At 50.7% G+C, this 26,359-nt stretch overlaps 1 protein-coding gene across 3 annotated transcripts; it reads left to right on the top strand.

Annotated features, from left to right (window-relative positions):
• GGT5 (gamma-glutamyltransferase 5) lies at positions 1-25,814 on the top strand. Of its 3 annotated transcripts, none has more exons than XM_082697679.1 (12): positions 1-789; positions 15,880-16,010; positions 16,817-16,912; positions 17,401-17,596; positions 18,178-18,335; positions 18,865-19,011; positions 19,859-19,995; positions 20,376-20,566; positions 20,941-21,047; positions 21,232-21,350; positions 21,474-21,584; positions 25,125-25,814. In XM_082697679.1, exons 1-12 carry the CDS (start codon positions 617-619, stop codon positions 25,362-25,364), a joined length of 1,806 nt encoding a protein of 601 aa, XP_082553805.1. In that variant the 5' UTR covers positions 1-616; the 3' UTR covers positions 25,365-25,814. The 3 variants fall into 3 exon arrangements, with proteins under 3 accessions (XP_082553805.1, XP_082553806.1, XP_082553807.1); XM_082697680.1 differs by lacking the exon at positions 25,125-25,814 and adding an exon at positions 23,280-23,745 and having other exon boundaries at positions 25-789; XM_082697681.1 differs by lacking the exon at positions 1-789 and adding an exon at positions 12,997-14,006.
• Positions 25,815-26,359: the final 545 nt, after the last annotated feature.

Genomic DNA, 26,359 nt, shown 5'->3' with positions numbered 1-26,359 from the left:
CCCCACCAAGGAGGTGGGAGGTGGGGTGCCCATGCAGCCCCCTTGTCCCTCTGTGGCGGATCCAGGGGAGGGGACAGGGCAGGTCTGAGTCCTGCTGTCCTGGCTCCCTCGGGGCGGGAGGTGCCAAGTCCCCAAGCACGTGGGGTGGGATAGCCCTGGGCAGGCTGTGGGAATGAGGGAGTTAACAGTGGTGGCTTGCTCCTCTCTGAGAGGAAAACTCCCCATAAACGCCCTGCTCCCTGGCCTCCTGCCAGGGCCAAGAACAGGGGCTGAAAACTGGAAGTTCAGGCAAGCGGCCAGCTCTGCCTCTAGCAGGCGCTTGAGCAGGACAGCAGCCCTGTCGCTGCTGGCGGCTGGTCTGTATGCCCATCGGTCCGCCCAGGGGCCTCCAATCATCTGTAAGCCTGTCTGTCCATCTGTCTGCAATCCTGTCTCTGTCCAGTGTCTCTCTGACCGTCCTTCTCTTCCTAGCCTATGTTCAGCTGTCTAGCCTGTCAATCCGTTTGTCTGTCTCTGGCTTCCATCTGTTCATCTGTCCCATCACCCGTGAATCTGTGCATTCATCCACCCACCTGTGTGTCCGTCCACCTGAGGCTCCACTCTGAGCCTCAGAGCCATGGCCCAAGGCCGCAGGGTCACGGCCAGCATGGTCCTGCTGGGGTTGGGGCTGGCCCTGGCCATTGTTGTGCCAGCCGTGGTCCTCTCTCGCCGCCACACCAGCTGTGGCCCCCAGGCCTTTAGCCGCGCTGCAGTCGCTGCTGACTCCAAGGTCTGCTCAGACATTGGACGGTGAGTAAGATGTGGGTGGAAGCTGGGTGGTTCTCAGTGGCTGGCCCCTCCTGGAGACTCTGTAACTGGTGGTGAGAGTGCGGAGAAGGTGTGTGTATAAGTGTGTGTATGTGTGTGTGTGCATGTGTGTGCACATAGTGGGGGCTGCACAACTTCCAGCAAGGAAGCAGCCCCAGGACCCTTCCACAGAGCAAGAGGCAGGTGTGTGCATGAGACAGAAAGGGGTTTGGGGATATTGACAGATGTGGTGTATGAGTCTTTTCCTAGCTCCGGGTCTCAGGAGACCCGGAGAGGGCACCACCACAGTGTCACCGGTCTGGCCCAGGCTGATCCTGATGACTAGTGCTTGGCCATTTAGAGAAGCCACAGCTGTTCTCCAAAGCTGGGGATTTTTCCCAGAAGCGAGGGCAAGACCTGGCCTGTCAGTGTGCACTCAGTGCTGTCCAGGGCCAGTTTCTCACCCGGGCCCAGGACCTGGGAAACCTGTCCTGGCCAGCACCATGTTACTGCCTTCCCTTCCGATGTCTGGGCCTGGGGCCCAGCCAGGGACTGCTGGATGTTTGGGGCTAGTGCAAGGTGGGTGTTAGAGAGGGGCCCCAGCTGGTGTTTTCCAGCCCTTTTCCAGGAAGCCCAGCCCATGGAAGGCTTCCTCTGCCCACCGGGGCAGAATAGAGCAGGACACCCCTCCTGGCTCTTGGACCCAGCCCAGGCTAGTGAGAAGCCCAAGCAGTCATCCCCCTCCCGGCTGGCTGGGTCTGTTTCCTGGAATAACTGCCTCATGGATCATTGTCAGGATCAGAAGTGCTTTGTAAGCCGAGGGGACAGTCCCGGAGCAAGGGGGAGCGTGGCCAAGTCCTCACCCAGGTGGCATTCCGTGCCACCTTTGTTTTGGCTTCCTCGGTCCTGCAAACTTTAACCTTCTGTTTCATTCATTCGCCTCCTCCTTCGTTCCTTCCTCCCTTTGTCTGTCCACCTGTCTCTCCCGACCTGGTCCTCTTTCCCCTCCCTCAGGGCTCCTTCAAGGATGAGGGTGGCAGCCCCAGCGGCATGGCCTCCCCAGGGGCCTCCCCTCCCCTCCATGCTCTGGAGAGCATGCAGAGGTGCCGAGCCCACCAGAGCCTAGAGTTGTAAAGAGGCAAACAGGGCCTGGGGCTTCAGACCCCAGAGACCCCTGATGGGGATGTGGCCCCTGGCAGTGGGAGCCACTGCCACCTTTCTCTGTGGGGGGTCTGGGCCCATTGTGTCTCCCGGAGACTCTGTGGGGGGACCTGTATGGCATGTCTTGCTGTGTATGTGAGGGTCAGTGTTGGGGGGATCTCTGCTCGGAGCCCATGATGCCCTCTGCAAGTTTCCTTGGTGAGGAGAGAGGATGTGGTTTCTCCCCCTGTGTTTTGTGTTTGTTGGAAAGCACTCTCCACTTCTTGTTCTTGTTTTAAGAAGCCCGGAGTGGGAGGGAGCCTGGAGCTGGCCCCAGCTGATGTGGAACATGGAACAGGAGACCCTGGCTGGGCTGGGGACCTCCTGGCTTAGATCCCTCCCCTTGAGGGCTCCTGGCCATGCTGCTGCAGGCTCTGAAGGAAGCTGGCGGTCTGAAGCCCCCTCTCCTTCCTCCCCACTGTCCCCCCGCTTTCCCATCGCTGTCCCTTCTCTCCAGCAGGGCCTCCCAGACCCAGTCTTCTCCTCCCCAGCCAGCACCAGGTTGACTCCTTTGGGGTTGGGCCTTCTGCTGCAGCCTCCTGGGGGAGGTTTTTTTTTTTGTTTTGTTTGTTTTTAGTTTTTGTTTTTTAAGATTTTGAGTCCCCACTGAGCGGGGAGCCTGATGTGGGATTTGATCTTGGGACCCCAGGATCATGACCTGAGCCTAAGGCAGACCCTTAACTGACTGAGTCACCTAGGCGTCTCTGGGGGAAGGTTCTTAGGTTGGCATGAGTGAGGACCCAGCACCATGAGGAATGTATAGACGCATGGTGCCAACCAGGTCCCTTGCTCTCTAGTTTATCATCTTCCAGCACTAGGTCCCAGCGTGTTAAGCTTGTGTGCAAACTCTGTGTTCTGAGGCTCAGAGTAAGTGCTCGTCTTTTAGGGAGACTGCATGAGCTTCAGGGTAGTGGTGGCTTTTAGGTTTGTGACATGTGTCTGCTGTGGCCACTTGGAAATACCTGCCGTCCCACAGGATCCTCAGTGGAACGATTCACTGCTTTTCCCAGAATCCAGTGGGATTCATTGCTGAACTTGATTTATAAGGAAACTAGGTCTGTCCAGAAGGGAGCTGCCTGGTGTCACAGAGTGAGCAGGCCCAGCTGGGACTGTCCTCTGCTGCCCCTGCAGGGGAGGAAACTGTCCCGAGCTGCTGGAGGGGTGGGGTCCTCCCAGAGCCCTCCATCGCCTATCCTGGATCCAAATGCCTGCCCAGCCTCTAGCAGGCCTGTAAAAGCCAGAGCTTTACTCGTAAAGGGAGTAGTTGTAGAAGACGATGGGTGGGGTGGGGGGGCACCTGGGTGGCTCAGTCCATTAAACATCTGCCTTCGGGGGGCGCCTGGGTGGCTCAGTGGGTTGGGGCCTCTGCTTTCGCCTCAGGTCATGATCTCAGGGTCCTGGGATTGAGCCCCACATCGGGCTCTCTGCTCAGTGGGGAGTCTGCTTCCCTCCTCTCTCTCTGCCTGCCTCTCTGTCTGCTTGTGATCTCTCTCTGTCAAATAAATAAATAAAATCTTAAAAAAAAAAAAAAAAAGGAAGAAGAAGAAGAGGATGGTGGGGTCCAGAGCGCTCCAGAGCGCTCCAGAACATTGGAGTCTGGGCTGCAAAGATGGGGATGGGATTGGCCCTGAGAGCTGGGTCTTATCAGCTGCACCAGCCCCATCCAGTGGTCTGGGGGGGGTCATGCTCTTAGCACAGAGGAGAGCAGGGACTGTAGCAAGTGGTTGCAACCTTTGAGCCTCAGTTTCCTCACCTGTGAAACGGGACTCATGCCAGCACTTCCCTCATGGGGGTGGGGGGGACGCATGAAGCTTGCCTTGCCAGTAGGAGGTGCTCCCTCGATGTCAGCGGCCTGACTGTTAACTGTTAACATTGGCTTGGACTGGAGTATGGGTCAGCATCTCAGGACCCCGAGTTAGGGCCTGGAGTCAGAACAGGGAGCCTATGGTGGGGAAGGCTCATAGGGGTTAGGGTGTGACCCCACCCTTTCCTTCCGCCCCAGCTCCTATGACCCTCGTGGTTCTCTGGACTCCTGGCCAGCTCCCCAGGAAATGACTGCATTTCCTCCCCTCTGGGGCCATGCCTGTGGAAACTGCCCATGTGCCTGGACACTGGGCACCCACATGTGGCAGTCTGTCTACCTGGCTGAGTGTGTGACAGCAGTGGTGGTGACAGCAGCCCCTTGGATCCTCGGGGACAGACGTGGCAGAAATCTCTGACTGTTCTGCACACAGCTCTCTGCGAACTAGGACTGCTCCCCCTCACAGCCGAAAATGTTCAGGATGCCTGGATGGCTCGGTAGAGCATATGACTCTTGATCTTGGGGTCATGAGTTTGAGCCCCATGTCGGGTAAAGAGTTCACTTAAAAAACAAAGCAAAACGAAAAAACAGGCTCAGGGAGGTTGAATCCTGCGCCCTGTCTCATGCAGTTGGAATGCAAGGGTGGTTTAACATAATTTAGGAGACAGAAAAATTATTTGATTGTCTTGGTAATGCAGAAATGCATTTGATGTAAAATTTGCATTTGTAGGCATTTGATGTAAAACCTGATAGGAAAGTGGACAAAAAACTTTATTTTATTTTATTTATTTTGGGGGGGGGTTAGCCAAGGTATTTCTTTCTTTTCTTTCTTTCTTTTTTTTTTTTTTTTAAGATTTTATTTATTTATTTGGCAGAGAGAGAGATCACAAGTAAGCAGAACAGCAGGCAGAGATAGAGGGGGAAGCAGGCTCCCTGCCAAGCAGATAGCCTAACACAGGGCTTGATCCCAGGACCCTGAGATCATGACCCAAGCTGAAGGCAGAGGCTTAACCCACTGAGCCACCCAGGTGCCCCTCAATGCTTATATTTTTATGTTTTTAAAGATTTATGTATTTATTTGAGAGAGAGAGAGCATGAGCTGGAGGGGCAACGGGAAAGGGAGAGAGAATCTCAAGTAATCTCAGCACTGAGGGCAGAGCCCAACATAGGGCTCTATCCCATGACCCTGAGACCATGACCTGAGCTGAAATCAAGAGTCTGATGCTTAACTGACTGAGCCACCCAGGTACCCCTGTTTTTATCTTGAAAAAGTTTTAAACCCACAGAAAAAGAGAAAGAATGCCACTTATACTTCACTTAGGTTCACCAATTGTTAATGTTTCACCTCATTTTCTCTCTGTCCATATGTTATCTATCTACATTTTTTAAAAGTTGCATTAATCATTGCACTTTATCCCTAAATACTTAGGTACATATCTACTATGAATAAGATCAGTCTCCTATATAACATTGATACCATTATCACCCTCAAGAAACTTGACCTTGATATAATAGTAGTATTTGATACTTCATCCAATTCAAATTTTCCCAGTTGATCCAATAAACCTGTCACCTATTATCTATAATCTATCTCTTTAGATATCTCTTTAGATCCAGTATCTAATCAGTGATCATCATTTTTTTTTTAGATTTATTTATTTATTTATGTGACAGACAGAGATCACAAGCAGGCAGAGAGGCAGGCAGAGAGAATGAGAGGGGGAAGCAGGCTCCCTGCTGAGCAGAGAGCCGGATGTGGGGCTCGATCCCAGGACCCTGGGATCATGACCTGAGCCAAAGGCAGAGGCTTTAACCACTGAGCCACCCAGGCGCCCCAGTGATCATCATTTTTTAAAGTCTCCTTTAATCTAGAACTATCTCCTGCTTTTTAAAAAAAAAAAAAAAAAGATTTTATTTCATTTTATTATTTTATTTTTGACAGAAAGAGACACAGTGAGAGAGGGAACACAAGTAGGGAGAATGGGAGAGGGAGAACAGGCTTCCCACTGAGCAGGGAGCCTGATGTGGGGCTTGATCCCAGGACCCTAGGATCATGACCTGAGCTGAAGGCAGACTCTTAACTGAGCCACCCAGGTGCCCCTATCCCTTGCTTCTTAAAAAACTGATCTTCTATGACATTAACAGTTTTTAAAGATTGATTGATTGATTGATTTAGAGAGCATGTGAGTGGGGGGAGGGGCAGGGGGTGAGGCAAAAGAGAATCTCAAGCAGACTTCCCTTTGAGCTTGGAGCCTGATGTGGGGCTCAATCCCATGACCCTGAGATCATGACCTGGAATGGAAATCAGGGGTAAGCTGCCTAACCAACTGAGCCAGCCAGGTGCATTATAACATTAACATTTTTAAAGAAGCCTGTCCCCTTGAATCACAGCCTTGCTTTATAATCTTGGTTTGTCTGATTATTTTCTCATTATCAGATTCTGGTTCAACACGAAAGCTCCCCCATCATTAGTGATGTTAAGTTGGATCATTTCATGAAGGTGGTATCTTCTAGATCTCTTCATTGTAAGGCTATCATTTACTTTATTAAATTAGTAATATATGGTCTGATACTTTGAGACCAGATGAATATCCTTTTTTCAAACAACACCTGACCCCCTGTTTTAGCATCTATTTTGGTCCTTGTCTGAATAAATTCGTGTTTGCAAAAAGGTGATTTCTAAACCTGTCATTTCTTCAACATTCATGAGTTCGTATTCTTCTGTCAAAAAGATCCCCTCCTCCCCAACCTAGATGTTCTTGAATGTCACTGTTGACTCAAGGATTTTTTCAATTCGTTGTGTTATAATCCATCCCTGTTCTTCTTTTTGATCCCCAAGTTGTCACAAATTTGACCAATGGGAGCCACTCTAAGCCAGCAACTATATTCTTTTACACAAACCCATTAGTCTTAGAAAATTTTCTTGACTTCCTGCCCCAAATGTTCCAAGATCTACTTGTACATTCCCTCAGCCAGATCTGAAATCAGGAATCAGTAGAGTATTGTATTTCAGAAACCAAGATCTGAGGGCTAGGGATGTTCACGGAGACAGGGAAGACATTGCTTCTACATTGTGTCCATGAACGGAAGCAGAAAAATGTACAAATATCTTGAGTCTGTACCAAGACCTCCAGCTGAGATCCATGACCATAGGCTTCTTTCCATCTTTCTCTGTCTGACACTGTGTGTCTCTTCCACTATGGTCAAAGAAGTTCCCATCAATGTTAGTATATTTACATATTGGCTCTATTCCCAACAACCACAAAATAGTTTCAAAATTACTTCAATAAGACCACTATGAACAACAAGTCTACTAAGTAAAATCTGAGATGTCTTTGCAGGTTTGTTGTTGTTTGTTTTTGTTTTATTGTCCTGAGGCTATATTACATAAAAGATCAGTGGTGAAATTAAATTATTTTTCCTGTGTGGTTATCAGTTCAATATACCATTAGCTTATTTTGTTTCAGTTTGTATTGTTTTAGGGTTTCCGTTTTGTTTTAATTTTATTTTTGACTATACGTCAAAACTATGTAAAGAGATATCCTCAAAGATCTCATTCACATTACCTTCATCCTGTTCCTACTTAGTCTTTTAGAGGAATAATTTTCATTGGTCTCTAATTTCTTTTTTTCCTGTTTTTTTTTTTTTTTAACTTCCATATCATTCTTTTCATTTTCTTTTTTGCTCTTTCCTTTCTTTTTTATTTTATTTTTTTAATAATTTTTTATTTTTTTAAATAAACATATAATGTATTATTAGCCCCAGGGGTACAGGTCTGTGAATTGCCAGGTTTACACACTTCACAGCACTCCATAGCATGTACCCTCCCCAATGTCCATAACCCCACCATCTTTCCTTTCTTTTTGCTATTATTTCTGTGTTTCTGTTTGAAAAACAAGCAAATATATCACTTATTGTCTCTTTTTTGCCATAGCTTTTTATATCAAGAAAGACTTGTATTTTTGCCATAATGGTTATTATATTTCCGTTGATATCTTTATTGTATGTTATATATGCAATTATAATATTAGATGTATAATTATGGTACTTTTAATTCTGCTTTTTTGGAATATTATTTGTTTGCTCCTCTGATAATTAAACTAGGCTATGGTGCCTAGTCGTTTGGTCAAATACTAGTCTAGAGTTTGCTCTGAGGGTATTTTTTAGATGTGATTAACATTTCATTCAGCTGACTTTAATAAAACATTACCCCAAATGTGGGTGGGCCGCATCTAATCAGTTGAAGGTCTAAAATGCAAAACCAGGTTTATCAGAGAAGGAATTCTGCCTCAAATCTATGTCGTAAAAATCCCATCTGGGGGGCGCCTGGGTGGCTCAGTCCGTTAAACCTCAGCTCTGGTCATGATCCCAGGGTCCTGGGATGGAGAACTGCATCAGGTTCTCTGCTCAGTGGGAAGCCTACTTCTCCCTCCACCTCCCATTCATTCTTTCCCTCTCTCTCTGAAATAAATAAAATTAAAAGGTTAAGAAAAAAAAATCCCATGTAAGTTTCTATCCTCGTGGCCTGCCCTACAGATTTTGAACTTGCCAGCTTCTACAATAACATGAACCAATTCCTTAAAATAAAAATCTCTCTCTACATCTATCCCATTAGACTTATAGACTTCCCTACTAGGAGTAATATTGAAACTACCTAGAAACCTCTTTTTTCCCCTGTTCCCTTTCTTTCCTAAGAGGATATAAAGGGATATGGGATATCTTTTTACTCTCAATTAATACCTAGCCGTCAATCAATAACCTTATTCTACTTCTTACATAGCCTCCCCATTCACACTCCCATCCTCCTTTTTTTTTAAAATCCACACAATAGGCCTCACTACCCATAATAGCTAAAGCTGTTTCTACTATGTCTTCAGTTAATTTTCTCTTTCCACCAAATGAGTTTTCTGTCCAGACAATCATTAAAAAGAAAATTTTCATTGGTTCGTTTAACATAGCCAAACATCTGGTTTCATGTGCAATAACACAGGCACCTTTGCTTTTATCAATACTGGGGCCTGTAAACCAGAGTATTTTTTTTTAACCTGCCATTGACTGGCCCATAAGTCAAAGACAACAGTCATGTCCTCAAAACAAAATCCCCCCTCCATTTTTATGGTTGTACTGTGCCTCCATTTTCAGAAAAATAAGCATTACATTGCTATCCCGTTTCCATAATAACTATCATTTTTAGTCTAAGATCTATGGGTAATTATATATTTAATTCCTACTCTCACTCATGTCGGAATCTTTCCCGTTATTTTGGTTGTCTGATGTCTGTTCTCTATAAGATTCTTCAGAAAGTTTTCATGCTGGAAATATTCACTGAGTTCTTGCATGTTCATAACAAATAGTTTGCGGCCTTTGTAGGTGACGGTCAGTTTAGCTGGATATAAAATCATTGTTCACATTTCCTTTCCTTGAATGTGTTGATTATAACCCTTCCTCAGTCCTGGCACAAAGCATTGCTGTTGAAAAGTCTGATTGCAATCTGATTTTCTTTCTCCTGTAAGAGAGTTAATCTTTTTATCTAGATGCCAAAAAATTTTGTTAATAAAGTCTGATAGGTTTATTAGAGTATACCTCAGTGTTGGCTATTCTGAATTGATTTTCCTAATGTAGTGAAGTGCCCTTTTCAATACAGAGTAAATTTTATAGTGTTTTTTTTCTCTTTAAATCAGGAAAGTTATCTTGAATTATATTGTTTATTATTCATTCTGTCCCAAAGATTTGGATTTCCACCTTGGGACTCCTATTAAGTGTACATTTGATATTCTTTTTTTTTTTTTTTAAAGATTTTATTTATTTGTCAGAGACAGAGGGAGAGAGAGCAAGCGAGCACAGGCAGACAGAGAGGCAGGCAGAAGCAGAGGGAGAAGCAGGCTCTCTGCCGAGCAAGGAGCCTGATGTGGGACTCGATCCCAGGACCCTGGGATCATGATCTGAGCCGAAGGCAGCTGCTTAACCAACTGAGCCACCCAGGCGTCCCTACATTTGATATTCTTGCCTATCTTTTGTATTTTAAAATCTCTTTTTCATTAAAAAATTTCCCCTTTTCATCTTCTCTTTCATTTAGGGAACCTCTGTAGGTATTTGCTCTGTGTTTATCTTTGTTCGGCCTTCATTTCTTTTTCATTTTTTTTAAAGATTTTATTTATTTATTTGACAGAGAGACAGAGATCACAAGTAGGCAGAGAGGCAGGCAGAGAGAGAGGGGGAAGCAGGCTCCCCGCCAAGCAGAGAGCCTGATGCAGGGCTCGATCCCAGGACCCTGAGATCATGATCCAAGCCAAAAGCAGAGGCTTTAACCCACTGAGCCACCCGGTGCCCCACAGCCTTCATCTCTGAGAGTTTTTTCTCCTATGTTCTATTCTTTCCTGAGTTCTGTAATTTTGGTTTTTTTTTCTATAATTTTTAAAAAGATTTTATTTACTTATTTATGAGAGAGAGAGAGAGAGAGAGAGAATGAAAGTACAAGCAGCTGGAGCAGGAGCCAGAGGGAGAAGCAGGCTTCCCACTAAGCAAGGAGCCCGATCCAGGACCCTAGATCACAACCTGAGCTGAAGGTGGAGAGTTAACCGACTGAGCCACCAGGTGTCCCTATAATTTTGTTTTTTAATTCCTCTTTTCCAGTCTCTTCATGGGCAGTTTTTCTAATTCTGATGTCTGCTGCCCCTTCATTGCCTCTGTAATCCTTTTAACTTATTTTGGCACATCCTGAAATACTAATTTGCTGTTTACATCTGATTTGTAAGCTTGTCTTTCTGGTATGGGGTGTGACTTCAACATGTTTTTTTTTTTGTTCACGTTCAAGCAAGATGAATTTTCCTATACTTTTAGGCTGGAAGGCGGGTCAAAACAGTTTTTATCAGTTCATGGCTCTTGAATTCCTTCTGCTGTTTCTGCAAAATGATTGGAAATATATATGGTCTCCTACTTTCTGATAACTGTTTTCTCTTTCCTTTGCCTCTGTGGTTCCAGTCCCGTTCCGTTTGCTTCTCCTAAAGCAGCTTCTCATCAGGGCTGCTCCCTCTGCCCTGAAGGAGAACGTTGGTTTATTCGTTTTGAGAGTTTTCAGGATCCAGAGCTATTTGGCAGCATGTCTTCCCTTGGCCTTCCCTTTCACTCACGCATAATCTGGTGCCAAACCCAACCTTTAACACTCCTCGGAGTAAAGGTTCTCAGATTGTTTGGTCCTCCAGGCTTCCCTGTGTGGCCCTGTGGTGAATGTGGGAATTCTTCAGACCCACTGCCTCCCTTCCCCAACATATAGTGTGTTATTAGTTTTAGGGGTAGAGGTCTGTGATTCATCAGTCTTATATAATACCCAGTGCTGATTACATCACGTGCCCTTCTTAATTCCCATCACCCAGTTACCCCATCCCCTTATCCCCCCCCCCCCGACCTCCTGCAACTCTCAGTTTGTTTCTTATGACTAAGAGTCTCTTATGGTTGGTCCCCTTCTGATTTTGTCTTGTTTTATTTTTCCCTCCCTTTGCCCATGAACCTCTGTTCTGCTTCTTAAATTCCACATGAGCGAGATCATAAAATTGTCTTCTGGTTGACTTATGTTGCTTGGCACAATACCTTCTAGTTCTGTCCACATTATTGCAAATGGCAAGATTTCATTTTTTTAATGGCTGAGTAATATTCTATTGTGCGCACACGGGCACGCGCACACACACACACACACACACACACCACATCTTCTTTACCCATTCATATGTCCATGGACATCTGGGCTCTTTCCATAGTTTGGCTGTTGTGGATGTTGCTGCTATAAACATTGGGGTGCACATGCCCCTTCGGATCACTACATCTGTATCTTTATGGTAAATACCCAGTAGTGCGATTGCTGGGTCGTAGGGTAGCTCTGTTTTCAACTTTTTGAGAAATCTCCACACTGTTTTCCAGAGTGGCTGCACCAGCTTGCATTCCCACCAACAGTGTAAGAAGGTTCTACATGGGGGTTTTCTTTTCTTTTCTTTTTAAATACTTTATTTATTTATTTATTTATTTGAGAGAGAGAGCGGGAGAGAGAGCACACGCAGGGAGGAGAGGGAGAAGCAGGCTCTCTGCTGAGCAGGGAGCCCGACACAGGGCTCAATCCCAGGGCCCTGAGATCATGACCTGAGCCGAAGGCAGATGCTTAACCAACTGAGCCACCAAGGCGCACCTGTGTGGAGGCGGTTTCTAAGTCATTTGTATTATTTCAGTTCCGTGAAACTTGCTGATATGTTTATATAAATATTTTATGTGTTCTTGAACGTTCCGTTCTTGTGTGTTCAGCTTCATGACTGTTGGATGCTGCGTCCTGCACATGTCGGCTCAGTCATCTTATCATAGTGGTGACATCCAGATCTTCTATAGCCTCACTGATTTTTCTCCTGCTGATTCCAGAAGTTTCTGAGAGAGTATGTTAGTCTCCTCCCATGTATATTTGTCTATTTCTTTGCATGCTGCCAAGTTTTGCTTTATATGTTTTTTAATCTGTTAAGTGTACACACATCCAGATTTTTATATCTTTCTATTGAGTTGAGCTTTTTATGATATTAACGTGTCACTGTTATTTCTAATAATTTTTTTCTTCTTAAAGGCTACTTTGCTGAAATTAATATAGTTATACATGTTGGTTAATGTTCACATGATATATATATATTTTGTTGTTGTTGTTGTTGTTGTTTATCCCTACGTCTCTTAATACATTTTCTCTATGTTCTTTACTTTTTTTCCTTCTGTATTTAGATTTTGATATTTTTGTATTGAATTAATCTTTTTTTGAAAAAAATCTGTGTCCAGGGTGCCTGGGTTGGCTCAGTTCTTTGAGCATCTGCCTTCGGCTCAGGTCATGATCCCAGGTCCTGGGATAGAGCCTCACATGGGGCTCCCTGCTCAGCGGGGCGTCTGCTTCTCCCTCTGCTTCTGCCACTCCTCCCTACTCATGCTCTTTCACTCCCTGTCACTCTCGTACTCACTCAAATAAATGAATAAAAATCTTCAAAAATTTTTGTGTCCAGGGGCGCCTGGGTGGCTCAGTGGGTTAAGCCTCTGCCTTCGGCTCAGGTCATGATCTCAGGGTCCTGGGATCGAGCCCCGCATCGGGCTCTCTGCTCAGCAGGGAGCCTGCTTCCTCCTCTCTCTCTGCCTGCCTCTCTGCCTACTTGTGATCTCTCTGTCAAATAAATAAGTAAAATCTTAAAAAAAATTTTTGTGTGTGTGTCCAATCTCTTATTAATGCACTGTTAGCACTGAGCTCCTAATTCCATGTTTTATCATTGCCATTTCTCTGGGGAAATCCTTCATCTTGTCTTTTATATCCTTAAATGTAGTTATTTAAAATCTGTGGTCAGACAGTTTCATAATCTGGAGGTCCCATGGGTCTCTTTCTCCTATTGTTTGTGCTTTCTCTTGGGCTTTGTTTATGTTGTATCATTACTGCCTTGTTTGCTTGGTTATTTTGAAGACAGCCTTTGCAGAGTGTGTCAAAAATTGTTCAAGATAATTGTTAGAAATAATTTGAGGTCCAGGATACCAACATTCTGAAATGACTTTAATTCCATTTGACTGAGAGTTGATTTGAAGCTGGGCCACTGGGCTTGTCAGGCCTGGCCCGTTTCTCGTTTTACCCCCAGAGTGAGGACAACCCATCGCAAGTCCGGTTCACCAGCACACCCATGCTCCGGCCACACAATGATGTCAAAAGCACTATGTGGCTTCTTGGCCCCTTCTTTCAGAACTGGCAAACATTTTGAGGAGGGAAAGCTATCTCCAAATGCCAGACTCCTCTGTCTCTAGGCCTGCATTTCTTCCCTGCCTGTGATGCCTTTATTTATTTTTTTTAAAGATTATTTATTTATTTGAGAGAGAAAGGACATGAGCAGGGGTGGGGGAGCACGGAGGGAGAGAAAAAAGCAGGCTCCTGCAGAGCCCGCTGCAGGGCTAGATCCCAAGACACAGATGGTGACCAGAGCCAAGGGCAGACGCTTAAAGGACTGAGCCATCCAGGCGCAACCCCCGTCCCCCGTCCCCTGCCCCCGTGATGTTTTAAAGTGGATGTTTTCCCTTTGTCTGGCTCTTCTAGTGGTCTGTGGGAAATTTAATCCGAATGATTTTGTTTCCCATTACAGCGATGTCTGATTTACATTTTGACAGACGATTTTGTTAAAACAGAAGGGGGATGGCAGATGTTGGGGACCAAGGAGGCCGTTGCAATAACCCAGTAAGAGATGCCTGTGGCTTGGATCTGGGGATGAAAGAAAGTGACCAACCGAGAGTGGCTCCAGCGCTCACAGCCTAAGCAAATGGGTGAAGGGTTGTGTCCTTTTCTAAGATAGTGATGGTAGAAAGGGAGCCATTTTGGGGGGCAGAGGTAAGAAGGAAGGAAGTGGAGTTTAGGTCACGTTGAGAGGGAAATGCCTCGGCGCCTGTGTGGCTCAGCCATTAAGCATCTGCCTTCAGCTCACGTCATGATCCTGGGGTCCTGTGTTCCAGCCCTGCATTGGGCTCCCTGCTGGGCGGGAAGCCTGCTTCTCCCTCTCCCAGTCCCCCTGCTTGTGTTCCCTCTCTCTCTGTGTTTCTCTCTGTCAAATAAATAAAATCTTAGAAAAAGAAAGTGAAATACCTCAAATAAAAACTTAAGAAAGAAACAAACAAACCCAAACCAAATAAAACAAAAAATGAAATGCTTCTCAAGCACCCAAAGGAGGTATCTTGTGGATGGCTGGGGTGTGCCTGGAGTTTAGGGGAGAGGTCTAAGCTGGAGATAAAACTTGGCTATCATCAGAATAGAGTTGCATTTTAAGCCCTGAGCCTAGATCAGCTCATCTGGGAGAAGAAAACAGGTGCACAAGGACGGAAGACTGAGCCTGAGGCCCCCAACAGCATGAGGTGAGGGAAATGGGGAGAAACCAGAGCATGGTGGCAGGTGGTAGTGGGGGCCTGGAAGCCAAATGCAGAAAGCACTTCCAGAAGCCGGGAATAATGGGTCAGGTGACATAAGGCTTTTGTGACGGGAAGTTTTTGTTTTTTAAATAGTTTTCCAGTTTGTCTTTTGTTTTTGTATGTGGTGTTTTAATTTTGTGAGGCATCTGTGTTTCTCCTGCCTGGATGTGACCATCTTCGTTGTGTCATGCTGCTGGCTTCCGCCCCTTTTCCCGGTCCAACATACCGCGTGTCCATGCTGTAGCCATGTGTGCCCATGGGTGGGCCCAGAGCAAGGACATTGGCTCAGGGGAGCTTGTGAGCCGAGGGTTGGAGGGGGGTGTCAGGCTGAAGTGCCGGAGCTGAGGGAGGGTACCGAGGTCGGAGGTCCTATGGGGTGGGGGAGGGGAACGGGGTCCACTCCCTCTCTGGGCCTTGGTTTCCCCATCTGTAATTGGTTTAAATGCTCACTTCCTGGAAGTTTTGTGGAGGATTCCTTAGTGTTCAGGAAGGGGCGGCCTCCAGTGAACTGCTCAGGGCTGTGCCCTAGGAACAAGGTCATTTCCTCAACACAGGCCAGTCTGACTAGACCCATGGAGCTAAAAGGTCTATCCCTTGGTGCCCACAGACAGGTGGGAGACTGAGACCAGAGAACGTTCCCACAGACACTGGAGCCCCAGGAGGGGCTGGGGAACCCATTAGCCCAGGCCCCTGGTGGCAGGGCAGGCTCCTGGGATCACCTGAAAACAGTCCAGTCTTAAAAGGATTGGGACCTGTGGTATCCTCAGTAGGATGCTGAGTGGGAGCTGCCTAGGCTGGGCTCCTGGACTGCTGGGGACTGGGGGGTCTGGCCCAGGCAAGTGAGTCATGGCTGCTGGGAGGGACTAGGGAACAATGGCTGTAAAAACACTGCACAAACTGAGAAGTACCTTATGTAAGGCAAGGGGGAGTGTAAATGCCATTATGATTTGCAGTCTGTAGAGAGCTATGGACCTGTGAGCAGCTGGACTTGAGGGGTCAGCCCAATGTAGTCTCCGACCTAACCCAGAGTTTGGTAGCTGCAGATGGTCACCCACATGTCTCCATTCCCTGGTAAATGCCAGCTGAGGAAGCCCATGTTGGGAGGCTGGGGCCAGGGAGCCAGACCTCTTGTTCTGTGTCATGTTCCCTAGAGCCATTCTCCAGCAGCAGGGCTCACCTGTGGATGCCACCATCGCAGCTCTGGTCTGCACTGGAGTCGTCAACCCTCAGAGCATGGGCCTGGGCGGAGGGGTCATCTTCACCATCTACAATGCAACCACGGGTGAGTTCATATGAGGGTCCCCATGGCGAGGACAGGCTGGTCCACAAGCGCTAACAGTGAAGTGCTTACAAACATCTTAAGAGTTTGCCGTGCACCCACACCTCTTCCTGGGTCCTCTTGGTGCCCCCCATGTCCCCCACCTTGTCTGTGCAAAGCCACTGCAGCCCATCTCAGATAGGAGCACTGCCAGGGAGGAGGAAATTCTTCTGCCCTTCAACGTCCTTCTAGCTAACTATTAAATTGACAAGAGGGAAAGTGACAGGACAAAATCAAATTTAACTTCCTATGTATGGGGAATCCACACAGACATGGAATTCCAAAGAGACAAAATCAGCTGTCTAGCGGATAGGGGTCTGGGACTTCAAAGGGAAGGAATGCAATTCACAGGAAGATAAAGAAGAGTAGACATTTGCTAAGCAAATGTGCACGTGGCCACTGGGAAACAATGGGACCCAAAGGCCTCGCAAGGTCCCTCCCTGTCTCTCCGACCTAGCTTGTAGCCTGCTATAGTTGTCTATGATGATGGTTCTCTTCCTGGAGAAGGTCTTCTGTCTAAATTCTTTCAGGCAGTGGTAGAGGGGAGATAGAAAGCTCTTCTGGACTCAAAAATAATCTTCAAGGCAAAGTGGTCCATTTTGGGGTGGCCTGCTTTTGGCCCCTACAGCACAGAGTCAAGTTCAAGGTACAAAGAGAGAAACGGGCCTAGAACAGGGCCAGGGGCATATGAGGGGAGCGTATGGTGTGGGGTGAGACCCAGAAGCCACAGGAGTGCCCCTGAGTGCTCACGTGCCCTGACCCAACTCCAGGAAAGGTGGAAGTCATCAATGCCAGGGAGACAGTGCCTGCCAACTACGTCCCGGGTCTGCTGGACCAGTGTGAGCAGGCCCAGCCACTGGGCACAGGTGAGACCCTTGGAGGGACCACCCTCTCATCCTACCAGGCCACTGAGGCTGACTAGAACACTCCCCTGAAGGGGCTTTGTGGACAGGCTGTGCCACCCTGTGCTAAGGGAGCCCTCCTCGAGGTCCTGACCCCCCGGAGTTGAGAGTCTTCCTGGGACAGGGCTTTCTGAGTAGGGAGTGGTAATCCAGGCAGAGGGACCAGACTGGCAAAGGTCTGGAAGGTTCAGTGGCGATGGGATGGTGGATGGGGTGGGAGGTCCTGAGGCCAGTTTGGACTGGGCCCTGAGGGAAGGCAGTGGGGAGCCACGGGGTGGTTATGTGGGGAGTTGAGCGGAGAGTGACAACATCAGGTGTCTGGGCTCCAGAAAGCTCATTCTGGCTGCCATGCTAGGGGGACCAAGTGGGTGGGGCAAGTGTGGGGTGGTGGAGAACCCCTGCGGAAGGTTATGGGGCTGAGGGCAGGAACATGACATCACTGGGCTTTGCAGGGGCCCAGTGGATCGGAGTGCCAGGGGAGCTCCGTGGCTATGCTGAGGCCCACCGCCGCCACGGCCGCCTGCCCTGGGCACAGCTCTTCAGGCCCACCATCTCCCTGCTCCGAGGGGACTACCGCATGCCCTTCATCCTCAGTCAGTTCCTGCAGAGTGACTTCCTGCGGCCTTCCTTATACAAGACATCCCTGAGGTGAGCACTGCCTCAGGGGCTCCCCAGACTCCTGCTCAGCTCCTGGGTTCAGGCTCTGGCCCGTCTGCCTTGCTCCCACCTCAGTTCCACCCAGCCTCTCCTTGAACTTGAAGGTTGACCTGTGTGGGTGTCGGGGGCCTGAAGGCCGGGAAGGCTAGTGCTTTGCTGTCCCAGTTGACAGACCTTTGAGCTAGAATGTAACCAGAGGGGCTCAGGCCAGAAGTTTACATCCAAGTGACAGGACTCCGGGATGTGGATTTGGGCTCTGCCACTGCCCTCTGGCCCTGCCTTCTCCACCCCCACCATATCCACGCCAGCCCACTGACCAAGTCTTTCCAGAGGTGTCCTGGGCCCATGTAGGGAGCGTGTCTTCCCCGGGCCAAGGTGATGAGTGAGGTAAGAGGTTTCAGCCCCCCCCAAGCCTAGAGGAGCCATCTCCCCTGATGTCTACACCAGCTCCTCAGGACCCCAGACCAGGACTGCCTCCCTATAGGCTCCCAAGGAAACCACAAGAACCCCTGCAGGAGTGTGTCTGCCTTCCAGGGCCCGGCCCCACCCTGAGGCTACCCCCAACTCCCCAGGGAGCTCTTTTTCAACGGCACAGAACCCCTGAGGGCTCAGGACCCATTCCCCTGGCCCGCACTGGCTGCCACCCTGGAAACCGTGGCCACGGAGGGGGCAGAGGCCTTCTACACAGGGACGCTGGGCCAGACGCTGCTGGAGGACATTGCCAATCAAGGTCAGCTGCGCCGAGGCCCCAGAGCCCCCGCCCCTGCCAGAGAAAGAGTTGGGCTCTGGGTACTAGGGGTGAGGCAGGCCCTTCCGCAAGCCTGCCGGAATGTCAGTTTCTCCCAGGACTCAGGGAGGCCATGCGTCCAGGCCTGTCCACTGCTGGCCTCAAGGACCCTGTGGTCAGGGCCCCTGGGGAGCAGAGCCCCATAAATCAGCGAATTAGTGCTGGCGATAGTGGGTCACAGTGGGCTCCTGGGCCTGGAGCTGGCTACCCTCACAATATGTCAGAGGCCAGCTTCCACTCACCTCCCTGTCCTCTTCCCACCAACCTGCCTGCCTCTGGCCTCCGTCCACCCATCCCTCACTCGGCTCTAGGGCCCAGCCCTGGCGGCACTGCCCGCAGACCCTCCATCACCCCTAGGGTTCTAAGAGGCTAGGTGGATGTGGGGAGCCCCACCACATGACCTGGGACCAGGAGCTGTCACTCTGCCTCAGTTTCTCCATCCATACTTGGGGTCTCTTTCGTCTCACCTCAGGCAGCAGGCTGACCCTGCAGGACCTGGCATCGTTCCAGCCGGAGGTAGTAGATGCCCTAGAGATGCCCCTGGGGGACTACACCCTGTACTCACCGCCACCGCCTGCAGCGGGTGCGATTCTCAGCCTTGTCCTCAACGTGCTCAAAGGTGAGACTCCCCCTCCGTCCCACCCAGAGTCCTGCCCCACTGGCGTCTCGGAGCCCAGCTGGAGCTTTGGGCAGCCTTCCTCTTCCAGCTCAGCCCCTCCTCAGACACCAAGTGGAAATGGGTCAGGGCGTTATGCCCTAGAGCTGGTCTCCGGCGCAGTCCACACAGTGGGGCTTTGCTGAAGGGTTGAGGTCATCCACCCAGGGAGTCCTGCCCCGCAGGTGGTGAGCGGCCTGGCCAGCGTGTGCTCCTAGGGCTGAAGTCTGGCCTGCAGGATGGCAAATGGAGGTGGTGGGGGGGGTTCCCAGTCGTGCCCAGGTTTGGGGCGGCCAGCGGCTGACTGTGTCAGTTCTTGGAGACTACCGTGACGGAGTTGAGGCTTAAAGCAACAGAAATTTATTTTCTCCTAGTTCTGGAGGCCAGAAGTCCAAAATCAAGGTGTCAGCTGATCTGTGTTTCCTCTGGGGACTCTGGGGGACAATCTGTTCTTTGTCTCCTCCAGCTCTTGGTGGCTGCGGGCATGCCCAGGCTGCGGCTGCAGCAGCACCCGTGTCTCTCCCTCTGCTCACACAGCCTCCTCCTCTTCTCTGTGTGTCTGTTTTATACGATTACATTTAATTGTGTGATTACATTTAGAGCCCTCCGGATAATCCAGGATAATCTGCTCTTCTCAAGATCCTTAATTTAATCACACATTTTGCCATATAAGGTAAAATTCACTCCTTTGCCCTATAAGGTAGTATTCACAGGTTCTGGGGATTAGGACATGGATGAATCTTTTTTGAGGGGGGCCAACAGTCCACCCACCACACGGGGTGACCCCGACCTGCGCCCATCCCCTCCCCAGGGTTCAACTTCTCCTCAGAGTCGATGGCCAGGTCCGAGGGGAGGACGAACTTGTACCATCACCTCGTGGAGACGCTCAAGTTTGCTGGGGGACAGAGGTGGCGGCTGTGGGACCCCCGCAGCCACTTGGATATCCAGGTGAGGTGGCCTGTGGCCGCTGAAGAGCCCCCTTCCCAGCCCCCAGGGTTCTGCATGAACAGAACAGAGGCCGTCCCTGGACCCCGGGAGTCTGACTGGGTGAGGGTGGAGGTGGGCGCACAGAGTTTCAGGACAGGACAGCCTGTCAGTGGCCCGGGGCAGGGAGGGTGAGGCAGGTCTGCAGACTAGAAGGGACCCCTGAGTGGCAAGTATTAGAGGGACAGTGTTGGCACCATAATTCAGAGGACGTGGAGGACGGGCAGGGTCTGGGGGTAGCTTGGGCTGGAGGAAGACAGACTGGGGAGAGCCTCTCAAGGGACCCTCTTCTCTGTGGGCCCCCCGGCTCCTCATTGACCTTGCCACCTGCCCGGCCACCCCAGAACGTTTCCCAGGACCTGCTGGGAGAGACTTTGGCCCAGCAGATCCGCCAGCAGATCGACGCTCGGGGAGACCACCAGCTCAGCCACTACAGCCTGGCTGGGACCTGGGGCCGCCAGATGGGCACGTCGCATGTGTCTGTGCTGGGGGAGGACGGCAGTGCTGTGGCAGCCACCAGCACCATCAACACGCCGTATGTGCCCGACTGACCCCGGGGTGCCCTCCTTTGCTCCCTTAGCAGGTCTTACGACCCCCCCCCCCAAGTCTCCCCTTGCTTGTGTCCAGAGGGCAGTACCTTGCTTTTCTCTTCGCTGCCTCCTTTCCGTCAGAAGGGCCACTCTCCTGTCTTCTCTGGCTGGAAGGCTGCTGACGGGTGGCCATGAGCCAGGACCTGCTCGGGGATGGGGTTTATCCAGAAGGATGTCCTGACAGGGCGGCCCAGAGGGATCTTTGGGGGCAGTGCCAGGGAGAGAATAGCGGCCCCAGGGTGCTAGCGGGCTGTCACTTGCATGAGCGGGTCAGGCACGCAGCCTGGAACTCCAAGCCCAGACCTGACCTCACCTGCAGCTTTGGAGCAATGCTGTACTCACCACGCACTGGCATCCTCCTCAATAACGAGCTTCTGGACCTATGCTGGAGGCGTCCCCCGGGCTCCCAAGTCACCCCCCAACCCGGTGAGCCTGAGGACCACACTGGTGGGAAGAGGGCAAGTGGGCAGGCCAGGTGGTGCAAGGCAGCTCCTGGGCCAGCCCCAGTGTGCACAGCAGTGAATGGAAACACAGATGGAGGCAGGCGGGGGGGCGTCTGGAGGGTGCTGGCTGTAGGTGGGGGTGTGGGTGACACCCACCTGGCCTCTAGTTCCAGGCGAGAGGCCTCCATCGTCCATGGTTCCCTCCATCTTGGTCAACACAGCCCGGGGGTCAAAGCTGGTGATTGGTGGGGCTGGTGGAGAGCTCATCATCTCTGCTGTGGCCCAGGTGAGTTGGGGAGCACCTGGCTGGAACATCCCCACTCCTGGCGGGGGAAGGAAGGAGCTGGTGTATGGTGGCTGTGGTCAGTGTCCCCTCCCTCCCATCCTGTGTTCTCCTTCTCTTCCCCAGGCCATCATAAACAAGCTGTGGCTTGACTTTGACCTAAGAACTGCCATTGCAGCCCCTATCCTACATGTCAACAGCAAGGGCCATGTGGAGTATGAGCCCACCTTCAGCCAGGTAAGGCCTCTGTCCCTGCCACCACCAGGACTGATGCCTCGGTGCATGTTGCTCAAAGCCCCCAGTGGGATCTCAGCCACTGAGTCTCTTCAGCTGGGCTCACTTCCCCTTCTGGGGCCATCCATTCAGAAGCTCAGTGTGGGAGGCGCCAGGCCAGTCTTATGGCCCCTGAGGCAGAGAACAGGGTGTCATCCATGCTTTTCCCAGGCCCGGCATCTCTGCCCCTTGGTTTCTGCTCTGTTCTGTTCTCTCCAGATGCTAGTCTTCCTGGCTGTGGCTTTGCAGACTCTCTCTTAGAGTGATCTGTTTCCTTGTGGGGCTTGTAGCTTTCATGTGTGAGTTTATTTGTAAGAGTAGTAGTCATTTCCTTCTGAGGCTTGGGGTTGCATTAGTGCTGGTCCTTATGAATATTTCTTGGGTTACCCCCCTCACAAGCAGGTCCCCAGAGCTAAATTCTCTCATCTGACTCCCTGCCCCCAAACCCCTGCCCCAATACATAGTCACCTTCTTCTCTGAGCTGGGAAATGCCCTTTGTTAAGGTCTTTTTTTTTTTTTTTAAAGATTTTATTTATTTATTTGTCAGAGAGAGTGAGCACAGGCAGACAGAGTGACAGGCAGAGGCAGAGGGAGAAGCAGGCTCCCTGCTGAGCAAGGAGCCCAATGTGGGACTCGATCCCAGGATGCTGGGATCATGACCTGAGCTGAAGGCAGCCACTTATTTATTTATTTGACAGACAGAGATCTCAAGTAGGCATAGAGTCAGGCAGAGAGAGAGGGGGAAGCAGGCCCCTTGCTGAGCAGACAGCCCGATGTGGGGCTCAATCCCAGGACCCTGAGATCATGACCTGAGCCAAAGGCAGAGGCTTTAACCCACTGAGCCACCCAGGCACCCACCTTTGCTAAGATCTAATTTATTTTTATTTATTTTTTATTTGTCAGAGAGAGAGAGAGTACAGGCAGACAAAATGGCAGGCAGAGGTGGAGGCAGAGGGAGAAGCAGGCTCCCTGCTGAGCATGGAGCCTGATGTGGGACTCGATCCCGGGACACCAGGATCATGACCCGAGCCAAATGCAGCCGCTCAACCAACTGAGCCACCCAGGTGTCCCTGCTAAGATCTAATTTAAAAGTCTGGCAGCTTTTGAAGGCTTTGAGCTTCATGCCTAGGGTCTTTATAGCCAGCTGGAGTTTAAGGTCCTCAAAGCTGCCTTGTCCATGGTGAGGGGCTCTTGGTGTCAAGGCTGCCTCCCATGGCCCTTGGAGCACTGAGGACCATACAGTGAGGAAATGTTACTCCAAGGGAGTTTGCAATCCCTGAGAACCTTGGCCCTGGGGCCTGGAGACTAAGGATTCTCAGACTCTGAGGTGCTCCGCCTCCCTATATAGGGTCCTCCCCATGGTGTCCTCAGATCCAGGCCAGAAACGGTCTTGCATCTCAAGCTCCTTCTGGCCTGGGTGATGTTCTCTCTGCCATGCTCCGCAGAGCCTGGCTTCTCCACTGGGACTTACTGTGGGAGGCCATGGACTCCAGGCCCTCCAAACGAGGCTAGAGCCACTGTCCTCCCATCCTTACCACCACTGATGCCCAGTCCTGCCTCCTCAGTTGGGACACAGATCTCTCTCTGCCCGGGCCCTAGGCCCTCAACAGGTGGAGCTAAGCTGTCTTCACCTGTGCACTGGTCTTCTCTCCCCTCCAGGAAGTGCAGAAGGGGCTCCAGGCCAGGGGCCACAACCACACCAGGAATCCCTTTTTCCTGAATGTGGTCCAGGCAGTGTCCCAGGACGGGGCCTGTGTGTATGCTGCAGCGGACCCGAGGAAAGGTGGGGAGGCCTCAGGCTACTGAGGAGACTGCTCCTGAGAGCTGCAATCCGGCCCCACCACCAGTGTGTGCCCAGGCCTGGCCTTGGCCTTGGGACCAGGATCTGGACCTTCTGGTGGAGGGTCAGTCTGGGGCTGCAAGAGGTGGGGACAGCCTGGAAGATGGATGACTGTGGGGGCTGAGCCTTCTCCCAGAACCCCTTGTGGCCCTGCCCCTGACAACCCCCGCCCCCACCAAGTCTTCCCTAGGCCTCTCACCCAGGGCTGTGGCATACCCTTGCCCCAGACTGCACTCCCCACCTGTATACTGTCTAGTCCAACATTAAAGAGGATGGTGGACCTCCGCCTGATTTGGGGTCTAGTTGTGGGACGGCACCCTTAGAAAGCACACTCACTGAGTTCCTACAGTCCTCCATGACACACCAGCATGGAGGTGTGGCAACCGAGACCTAGCAACCGGCTGGCCTCACTCAGGCCAGCCCTGGACGGAGGTGGCACCCCACCACCCGCTGGGCCTCTGCGATATGGCTGTCGGGGGCCTGCGTGTTGGTGGGAAGGCAGGGCTGTGGCCAAGAGGCACCTGCCCCTGACTCTCGCCAGGACCATCTCTGGAACTTGTCCTCTGTGCCAGGAAAAGGTCGGGTGAACTAGGACCTGCGACCCCCACCCCGGTCCCCAGTCCCAACAATTGCCCATGTTCTCACCCTCAGCACTGTTGGCATTTTGAATGAAAGAGTCTTTGCTGGGGGGCTGTCCCCCCATTGTAGTGTGTTGAGCAGCCTCTCTGGCTTCTCCTTCCAGGATGCAGAATGCCCACTACCACCAGCAGTGGCCAAATCATCCCTAGTTGAAAACTACTGCTCTGGACCCTTTAGCCCCTAGTTGCTGAGAATGGCTTTGCCAGCTGCTGTGGTGGGCTGCCCTCCCGGAGGGTGCCTCACAGGACTGAGCTGGGGTTCCTGCCCCACATTGATTCCTGGGAGTACATCTCCACCTGGCAGGGTCTGAGGCCCATTCTACTGCTGAGCCATTGGTCGTGGCTTCCCACCCCACTTGTCACTTCTGCCGTATGAGGTTCACATTCTCAAGTGCTAGGGATCAGGATGAGGACCTGATGGGGACCACACATGAGGAGAAGGGGGTAGATGGGGAAGATCTGTGATCTGAGCTTGACTGTGAGGGTCTAAGGGGGTATTCTGACAGACTCCAGGAGAAAGGACTGGGGACAGGGTGGCTGACTTGGAGAAGGGGAATAGGCCTGCGATCGTCACTGTGCTCCGTGGTGGTCCTCAGGGCTGCTCACTGCTGCACCTGGACATCCTGGAGACCACAGCTCCTCCCAGAGTCTGACTTCGGCAGGGAGTGGGAAGAGGACTTTTGGGAAGGGCAGGTTTGGTTCAGCAGTCAAGGGTGCAGAAAAAGTGGGCGGAGACAAGCAGGAGTTGGGAGGGTGCAGTTTCTGACCTGGTGGGGTCCAGAGTCTGGCCCTGTGCTGTCAGGGGGGCCTCCCCTAGGGGAGGGCGCCTTGGCCACTGTCCCGATGTGTCCAGCACTTTGTTCACTGAACTTCACAACCAGCCGGGGTGACAGAGCTCCCCTCCACACTACTTTTGAAGCTTAACAGAAGTCCCAGGGCAGCTCTCAAGGGCCAAGCAGGTCCCCCCACCCCGAGGCTCAGTTATCACACATGGGCTGATGGGTCCCCACCCCCTCTCTGTACCAGGTTTCTGGATCATCAGACCCCATACCCACACGTCAGCTGTGGCCAGAGGCATCTCAGACTCAACACGCCCAACCGGAAGCCAGCTCTGAGGCAACCGGAAACTGTGTGGTGTCCTCGTCTCTGACCCTGGGCACCCAATCCTCCCTCTCCCCCTCTGCCTGGCTCAGCCCTGGCCCTTTCGCCTTATCCCTCTCCACCTCCTTGGTGCGGCCACTGCCTCCACCCACTCCCTACTCATGACAGTCATGGGCCTTGAAAAATCCCGTTACGAGGCAGTGCAGAGCTCTCCTTGGTTCCTGGTGCCCCGAAGGAATCCCACTCCTCTCCCTCCCTGCCCATCCCACCCTCGGGGACTTGCCCAGCCGGTGCCCACATCCCACAAGGACCACCAGCTATGTCCGTGATCCCACTTACCCAGCCAAGTCAGGGACTCCTTTGCACATCTTGCTACACAGAGGAAATCAGAACCAGGGCTAGAGTATCCCCAAAATAACATCGGCACAGTACAGACCAGCCCCTACAGAATATGGCTAATGCAGGATCCAGGGAAAATGCATTGTCTGAAACAATTGCATGAACTATAAGCATCAAAATGAATAAAGGATCTAAGTGAAAGTTAGTAAAGGAGCAGTCAGAACAATCAGGAAAGCAAGGGGAAAGGCTCAGTAACAACTGAAACTGAGACTGATAAATCTGAAACAGGAAAACAGGTCTTTGAAAAAAAAAAATGGGTTATTCCACAGCTTACAGCTGATAAATCTGGAATCAGGAAAACAGGTCTTTGGGAAAAAAATGGGTTATTCCACAGCTTACAGTACAAAAGAAGAAAATGCAAACATACAAAAGGAATGACAACGGGGGAATGAGCTCAGATATAGAGGAACTTAAAAGATCATTCATCCAAATTTGGCAAGTTCAATAAAGTAAATTACTCTCTAGGATGATGTAAGTGGGGTTACATGGGACATACAATGAAAACATTGTTTATCTGAAATTCAAATTTAAGTGGGCATCCTATATTTTTGTTCGCTAAATCTGGCAACCTTTAATATAAATGACAGATCCAAGGAGGGGCAAAGATCTAGATGTGTCAACAATCACTGAAAAAAATTAAGAACATTGTAGGAACACTGGCTTACCTCAAACACCCTTCTAGAAATTTCCTCAGGTGAAGTGTGTCCTGCCATTAAGGCCAGAGACCTGTCTTGCCAGTTAAGCCCCCACAGGCAGGAGCA

The sequence above is a fragment of the Mustela nivalis genome, assembly GCF_964662115.1.
Source record: "Mustela nivalis genome assembly, chromosome: 14".
NCBI lineage: Eukaryota > Metazoa > Chordata > Mammalia > Carnivora > Mustelidae > Mustela > Mustela nivalis.
The sequence above is the reverse complement of the archived record's forward strand: the minus strand, read 5'-3'. Positions and strand labels throughout refer to the sequence as shown.

Bases quoted from the DNA above. Each gene is read 5' to 3' on its own strand.
- GGT5 (XM_082697679.1), top strand. From the start codon at position 617: ATGGCCCAAGGCCGCAGGGTCACGGCCAGCATGGTCCTGCTGGGGTTG. The intron at 21,351-21,473 runs GTGAGTTGGGGA...TCTCTTCCCCAG, and splicing joins TCATCTCTGCTGTGGCCCAG to GCCATCATAAACAAGCTGTG. The intron at 21,585-25,124 runs GTAAGGCCTCTG...TCTCTGTACCAG, and splicing joins ATGAGCCCACCTTCAGCCAG to GTTTCTGGATCATCAGACCC.